At 37.5% G+C, this 8,045-nt stretch overlaps 1 protein-coding gene across 3 annotated transcripts; it reads right to left on the bottom strand.

Annotated features, from left to right (window-relative positions):
* LOC116178958 (sialin-like) lies at positions 1-6,568 on the bottom strand. Of its 3 annotated transcripts, none has more exons than XM_031498622.1 (10): positions 6,409-6,568; positions 2,537-2,733; positions 2,303-2,487; positions 1,717-1,956; positions 1,491-1,671; positions 1,169-1,440; positions 992-1,124; positions 510-751; positions 368-460; positions 1-315 (listed from the first exon to the last, which is right to left on the bottom strand). In XM_031498622.1, exons 2-10 carry the CDS (start codon positions 2,556-2,558, stop codon positions 223-225), a joined length of 1,461 nt encoding a protein of 486 aa, XP_031354482.1. In that variant the 5' UTR covers positions 2,559-2,733; positions 6,409-6,568; the 3' UTR covers positions 1-222. The 3 variants fall into 3 exon arrangements, with proteins under 3 accessions (XP_031354482.1, XP_031354484.1, XP_031354483.1); XM_031498624.1 differs by lacking the exon at positions 6,409-6,568 and adding an exon at positions 3,325-4,047; XM_031498623.1 differs by lacking the exon at positions 6,409-6,568 and having other exon boundaries at positions 2,537-4,047.
* Between the last annotated feature and the right edge of the window lie 1,477 nt (positions 6,569-8,045).

Raw genomic sequence — 8,045 nt, 5'->3', positions numbered from 1 at the left:
GACTCTTACATTAATTTGTATTTTCGTTGTAGGTGATATTAATACTGACCGTTATTAATATGGTTAATCGCCGTACACAAAATAAAAGACAGATTTCTGGTTTTTAAATGTGAGCACCCCCGTTTAAAGAGGAGGTGGCGTAGTATGATAAATATCTTGTTATATGATTTTGAGTGGATTTTATATTAGCCAACAATAAATTTAATAAATTTTAAGGAAGAATTAGCTGCGGACTTCCTTGTCTTCTGCTAACTGTTGCCTAAGCTCTTGCCCTTCAGAATCTGTAGGCACGATCTTGTAATCCCATACTTGTGCCTAGCGAATTAAAATTGTACAAAATAATAATTGACACGTATGCACAACTTACATCAGCGGACGCAAATGCAAGATAGAACAAACATGTAATAAAAAGTATTAAGCTGGAGGAATAAAATATTCCATGCCATGCATCTTCCGGGTCCTAAAAGTTGCTATTCACGCGAGAGACCGACAAACATACTTAGCCTTACCAAGCTCTTAAAAAGAGATTTTGCGACGTAAGTTCCGAAAATGCCCGGAAGTAACAACACCACTTGAATAACGCTTGTCACCGAACCCGTCAGGTTTGGGGCAATATCTACTATGTTGACCATGGCGCCTGGAAAACAGGCGGACGTGAGCATTTGTGAAAACGCCCAAACGGTCATATTCAAATATTTATCGCATCCCAAGTGATTTATGAGCAGGCAGCACGCACCAGGCAGGAACATTCCTGTAATAAGACATTATACCGTGTGTTTATAAATGAATGTCGGGGGTCTTTCCAATACTTTCATCTTTTTGACTCAAATTGTACATTAAACGACACAGCAACTTCGTCTGGTTTTTTAAACCAAGTGGTCAGTTGATCATGCCTAATGTTTGAGTTGCTTTGTCATTTGATGTATTCTTTTGAATTTTCAGTAAAGATATGGTGAAGCCTTGGAATTCCGTTATAAGGTTCATTAGTTACCTATTCCCGTGAATAACTTGCGAATATTTTTTATCGTAATAAAATCGTAGGCCAGTAATTTATCTGCAACATAGGAAAATATTATTGCAAAGATAAAGGTCCCAAAGTTAATAATTCCCCCGCAAAGCCCGTTCTGGAATGCGATCATTATTTACTGAAATGACACAGATTAATTACCATTTCGGCACCTAACCCAATTATTGATTTGAGATACAATGGTCCGTAGGTGTTTGAAATTAAGCTAAACCACATTCTGCCAAACTGTGATATCGCAATGGCCCAAACCGGAAGACACAAAAAAATAGACTTCCAAGGTACGATCCGTTTATCTGCACTCAAAGTATCTTTTCTATGTTTCGAAATGTAATGTAGTTCTTTGTATTGCATGCGAGGGTGTAATTCTGGTTTGTCGAATGCAAAGAAGTACCATGCAAGACACCACAGAGCACCTGTAAAGAGCCATTGAATTTTTAGGGTTCCTTTACACCTGAATGACAACCTAGCATTCCAGAAACGTAGAATACGTACTTCCATCCAAGCGATGCAATTAAAAATCCCGACATTAGTAGTGAGATAGACATACCAATTGACAAACCCTGCAAGCAGGTCAAAAACCGAGCTTGCTCGTGTTTAGGTATCCACCAACTAACTAGAGAATACAGCGCGGGCCAAACTACTCCCTAAAATTGCAATTTGTGCTACTATACGCGATCTGTTAGGCTTACCAGTCCCAATCCGTGCAGAAGTTGCAAAACAATTACAACCAAATAATTCACCTCGCTTCCGAGCGGAATGAATAGATTACATACTGTCGAGGTGAACATTCCTATACCAATCACAATCTTTGCCCCAAACTTATGGGCTGTGATTCCTCCAAGCACTTGTCCCCCAATATACGTCCAGAAACAAGAGGTAAGTATGAAGTACTGGACGTCTATGGACCAATCAAAAGTACCACCATAGTTCTAAAATGTAGTGAAGAATGGTATGAATAAAGAATGTATAAAAGAACCACGAAAAAAAAATTTTTTTATTGTTTTCTTAAGCGATCGATTTCGGGTTTTTTTATATACCCATCATCAGGATCGCTTAACCCTGATGATGGGTATATAAAAAAACCCGAAATCGATCGCTTAACCCTGATGATGGGTATATATAGAAAAAATCGAAATCGATAACTTAAAACAAAAAAAAACAATAATAAAAAATATTTGTGGTTCTTTTATACATTCTTTATTCATAAAAGCAGAACCAGAAAATGGAGATCATAAAAAATATGAAGAATGGTAGTTGAACCTGTGATGACCTTACCTTATACGTGACAGCCAAGTCATTCCTCACGTTACACTTACTGTCATTCTTAGCTAAATATTCGCTGCTTTCTCCTTCTTTAACCATCGCTAGTATTGTTATACTCATCGCCGTTCGTAAAACAAAACTTACTCCTATACACGTCGTCGCTAGAAGATATAAAGATACCCTAGCGGGTACCTTCGCTACAAGAAACATCAGCTCTTTACGCCATCATTATCTTCGATTTATTACCAAAAGCAGAAGATCTCGACATGCTGATTCTCTTCCTTGGCCTATAATTTCAAAAGGATATTCTTGCGGGTTCTTCGCTGGGTACGCCAATGAATTAAACAAGTATATTGAGTCATTCACCAGAAAATATAAGAAACTTCGTCAATTTTCTCTATACGCGAGTTGCTAACTTAGTTGCAACTGACATCACGACCAGTCTAAAATAAACGTTTTACTTCCAGGATGGATACACATAATTTAATTGATCGTAGTGTTTTACTTATATAACGGTAGATCATTAAAACTTTAATTAAGTGAGAATTAATTACCGTAAATAAGGATACAAACATGTATCACATATGTTTTTCTTTTTTCATATTTTGTGTATTTTGTGTGCCTTGAAAACTGTTCACAAGTACTTCAAATTTAATTAACTTCCATAATACGTATTATGGAAGTTAATGAAATCTGCTTGACAATGCAAAGGAAGAGAGTAAACATTTTCAAAACGCAATTCGCAATTCGATATGAAATTGTCTTGGAAATTGTTGATCAAACAAAATTATATGCTCGAGTACCTCAATGGTAATCTTCCTAATTGAGGAAAGTTCGAAACTTTTGAATCAGATTTAACTTTTATTTTGTTTGACTTATATTTATATTATCGTGCTTTCTCCAGCTCAGGAAAATTTCCTATTTTAAGGGGCCTAATGAAAGTAGAAGGGCTCTTCTGTAACCACTGTGATAGTTTGGCCATTTTTGGTGGTAGCAACACTGACCAGACAAGTCTTCATCTGGGCATAATTCACCTTTGATCTTCTTAATATCCTCTGGAGGAGGTCCTTTACCAGCTTTCCGAATAACCTCCAAACCAAAGAGATGCAGGTAGGATGAAGGCCCAATGTGTTTATGGAAGATCGCATGTTTTTCACTTCTTCCCAGTCGACACTATTAAACGAATTAGCTGCTCCCCAGGCGGCATAGGTACCAGATCCAAATGTATACAACGATAAACTGCACAAGATCCAGCCTTTTCCTACCTTCAACACAATGGGCCTTACAAGATCGACTCCAGTGGTGGTAAACGGGTCCCCATTCGATATCTTTTCCTTTGGTAAGGGAATTGCGTCCCCTTTTAGTGGTTTAGTACGAAGGCATGTCTTAGAGTTCCGTATCACCTTTGCACCGCCCTCCTGTAGTTGATTATCCATCACTTTTCTCTCAACTTTTCACGAATGAGGTTGACTCCACGAATCAAAAGAAAGTCGTAAATTAGAGTTGTGACAAGTGCTGAGGGAGATAAAATCATTCTTACTTTCTCTACACCAAAGTCGGGTTTCCACACGAATGAGTCCTTGGAGTCACGTTTCACATTCAAACGTTCTGTTTTATCTATACTCAGCACGCACCATTGATAAAGAAGGTAGACCTTTCTCTTGTTTTACAAATCGTAAGATCTAACCGTAGATTGCAAGAGTCCTTCGATAAGACGACGATTCTACGATCATCTGACTTTCTGAGCTTTCTTTCAACTTCACTTATAACTGGCAACAGAGACAACGACTCGGGACCCCCCCCCTTCCATCTGAATCCAATAAATTGATAAGGGGTGTATCCTCTTAAAGGCAAGTCTGCTGGATTCAGACTACCAACGACATGTCTCCATTGCTCCCGTCCATATCACCTGATTATAAGCAAACACTACCCAATCCCCATCTTTTTTGTATCCAAACGGAAACTGAAAAATCAGTCCAGAGGTGAGTCAGGATGTTTTCACATTCGAGGATTAAACATCCCACCAACTCCCAACATTGGAATGCGAACTTCCCTTTTTGTAACGAAAGTCTAATGCCGGGCGATAAATGAAATTGTTATCGATTTATCGATTAATCGTTAATCGATAACTATCGATAATAATAACTTTAGATAATTATCTATAACTATCGATAATAATCGATAAATCGTAACGCCAATTTTCGATAATAATCGATAACGTTTGATAATTATCGATACATTTTTATAATCATCGATAACTTTTGAAAATAATCAATAATGACTCTTAGCTGTCGACTATTATTGACATTTGTCGAAAATTGTCCGTCTGTGATAATTATCGATTAATAGATAAGTAGCGTTAATTATCAAGAGAAAACTATCGATACTTTTTCATAAATCTTATCGATATAAATATATTCTCAATCGGTATAATTACATCATCCATGCGTACACTCGCTAACATTTTTGCTTTTTTGGTATATTGCGAGAGATAATTTAAATAAAAACAGGATCTTTTGAAAAATATTAAAACAACTATAGGTAGGTATGCTGAAGTTTTCTGAAATCAAAGGTTATCAAGTGGCCGATAATCCTCAAAAATTAATAGAGAAAGTAGGTTGTGAGTTGTGATCATGACAATTCCACTTGATCGCTTTTGTTTCAAGTAAACTGATATAAACATTGAAAATGGACTTCTCAAGTTTGTGTCGTTAAAAATTCTCTCGATAATTATCTATCTTCTTAGTTTAGTTGTGAGATGAATCGATAGATTATCGGTAATTATAGATTTATCGACCAATCCTTAAAAATTTTCGATAAATTATCGATTAGTCGACCTTTTTTTAATTTATCGACTAATCGATTAATCGATAATTATCGATAAGTTATCGATTAATCGATAAATATAGATAAGTTATCGGTTAATCGATGGAATCAACTTAATTAAATTGTGTTTCTTCAAACTTAGTTTTTCTGGAACATGACATGACGCTTCAAAAACTGGCCGCACATACGCCTTAAACACGTACAGGATGATGAGCAAGGAAATGTGCAATATTTTCATCCTTTTCCCGCAGATTGAACAGTGCATCGTAATCACTCCAGTTGTTGGAGTTTGATTGTAGCCTACTCTATCCTCTTCTAACTTACTGATCAATTTGTAGGGAGATACTCCTCTTTTCCTTTCCAAGGGAATGTAACTTCGACTATCTTTCCTCTGAAGCATATTTAAGTTACTAGCATCTATGTCGCTCTCCGCCTTTGACTTCTTGTTATATTATAGGTGCTTTATTGCAATGGTCTCCAGATTCCATAAGTCAGAAAGGTCTGGCGGGTTTCAGAGCAATGAAATGATTGTGATAGAAGTGGTTGAGTTCGGCAATCACCCTCCCTCCCCCCCTCATGGTCTATTCAAAAATAGTCTGTCGCTATTCTAGTTTGACCAGCTTCTCAGTTGACATGGCCCCAATGATCTGGTTATCCGATAAGGATTTTCGGGTGTGCATTTCCTGGAGGGGTGGCCACTTCTCAAGCACCAGAAGCAAGGAATTTTCTTAATCACTATTTGCGGCTTAGTTTCATAAGCCATGTCTTTCGCTTTCCAACATTTGGCAGAGTCGTGATTTTTGCATAATAATAATAAATCCTTCCCCACCACATTCGATGACAATTCGGAAGCTATGAGAGCAGTATATTCTTGAATATTGCTATTCTGATGTTCTCCCCTCCTACCATAAAATTTGGTTGTTGTGTAAGGGAATCCGCATTTCATTCTTTACTTCTTCTCTCATGAAGTGAAATGAAAAAATCTTGACTCTCATGCTACAGATTCAGTTCCTCCTCCGAAACATCGCCCTTCAAAAACATCTCTTGAATATCTGAATTGCATTTTGTAAGTCTCGAATACCACTTTTTGACCGTCCTCCATTGTGTTATTCGGCTTCTCATTTTGAAAAGATTCTGATTAAAGATACTCTAGAAAAGACACAGCTCAATCTGAAAAAATCTGGAAGAGAGTAGGGGGTAGTGCCATGGATTTCTAACGTTGCCTAACAAAGTATGGCGGCGCCAAAGTTTCTGATGACGTTCAATTTTTCGATATAAGTAAGTTAGCTTACCGATTTGTGGATTTTGAACCAAACTCCCAACTAAACTGGAAATACAAGATGCAGTACACTACTTCCCTCGCCCCTCTTATTGAAAGATGTCAATGTTGACTACGCAATCCAAGCGACGGTGATTGAGAAATAAGGCAGTAAAGCTATAATTTAATATTAAAACGAGTGCTGAAAGATACTTAATGTTTTAAATAGTATCTATACAATGCGCAACATAATTACCAACGTTTATCACTTTTGTATAGGTACACATTCGGCACGATTACTGATATCGTTACCTAATGAATTTTACAAAAAAATTCATATAAAATGCGTTTCGTTGTTAATGGAGCAGTTTATATTGCAACAGACCCTTACCTACAGATAAGTAGCTCGAATTACACACTTTTTTTCTTTTTAAATTTTCCCTCAGAGTTGGCGATGCGTTATCTCAAACCCGCCACATAAACAGCCCACTAGCTCAGGGTTGGAAAATAAAATATAAGCTTGAGATCTTCCACAGCGGTAGTTCGATCTGGGCATATGATCTTCTTCACTTCATTACCACTTACCTTACTATTAGGGTTGAGCGCCAGTCAATTTTTATCGAAATTGAGAAGATACGAGGATTGTAATACCGGTAAAATCAAGTAAGGTACCTAAAAGAAGGATTACGGTAAATTACTTACGTTAACAATTACAGTGGAACATTTAGCCCTTTAAGAGGTATTTAACGATACGCTTATAACACACAGAAGCAAAGGAAAGTATGCCCTGATTGGTTGAATTTCTCGGCTGAGTACGGTTGTTAGGATGCTTATTTAATTACCCACGTGTCCAGATGGACGGTGCAATCGATACAATGGTGGTCGTTATCTCTCTGATAAGATCGCCACAGGTATTCCGCCCGATTAAATTGATACCTCCGTACGGAAACACCCTGGTAGTTTTAACACTCTCGATCTGGACGGATATTGTTTTAGCAGGAAATACCCGGAGGAAGGAAAGTCTCTTGAAAAACACGGCATAAAACCGCCGTATTAAAATCTCTAAGTTAATGAGAGGGTGTAGAAACCAATTAATGCGAATATCGATGTAACAATTATTTAAGTACGTCGGCTCAACTGTCAGTTATCGAAACATATTTGAAACTTTACGGCAATTTTGTCTTGTCTTGTCTTGTGTTGAGAAACAAAAAGTGTCTAGGCATCAAAAGAGAAATTTATTTGGACCTCAACTCGTTTGCGCAAAGTGGTCTCGAGTTTAATAAACCTTCAATTTGTATTAAGATCGTGATTAGCTCTTCATAGGAAACCTCCAGGACCTCCCGGAGCTGCCTACTACCCTCAAACTTTCAGCCCTACGAACTCTCATCACACCTTAAAAAAATCGAATTTTCCTTTCTTAGCAAGTCTTCGATAGATTCAAAGGTCCCTTCAAAAATGTAAAGGGGGCGCTCTAAAGGGCACTACTCGGATTAGTTGAAAATATAGAACCGGGGGGGTCTGGGGGACATCGACTGGGAGTATTATACTCGTAGATTAAAAAGTAGAGATTATAGATTTAATATGAATCCCTAAACAAATACGCAAATGTACCTACGTTTAAAAGCACCACGTGTTTTGTGACAGCCAAAAATGTAAGGCCGGATGGCAATT

Source organism: Photinus pyralis, unplaced genomic scaffold (assembly GCF_008802855.1).
Source record: "Photinus pyralis isolate 1611_PpyrPB1 unplaced genomic scaffold, Ppyr1.3 Ppyr1.4_LG8, whole genome shotgun sequence".
NCBI lineage: Eukaryota > Metazoa > Arthropoda > Insecta > Coleoptera > Lampyridae > Photinus > Photinus pyralis.
This window is presented reverse-complemented; position numbering and strand designations above follow the sequence as displayed.

What these genes read in the sequence shown, in the direction of transcription:
- LOC116178958 (XM_031498622.1), bottom strand. Translation starts at nt 2,558, where the DNA reads ATGTCGAGATCTTCTGCTTTTG. An exon ending in GTCGAGATCTTCTGCTTTTG is followed by an intron (nt 2,488 to 2,536) that starts GTAATAAATCGA and finishes TGTTTCTTGTAG; the next exon opens with CGAAGGTACCCGCTAGGGTA. An exon ending in ACTTGGCTGTCACGTATAAG is followed by an intron (nt 1,957 to 2,302) that starts GTAAGGTCATCA and finishes ACTACATTTTAG; the next exon opens with AACTATGGTGGTACTTTTGA.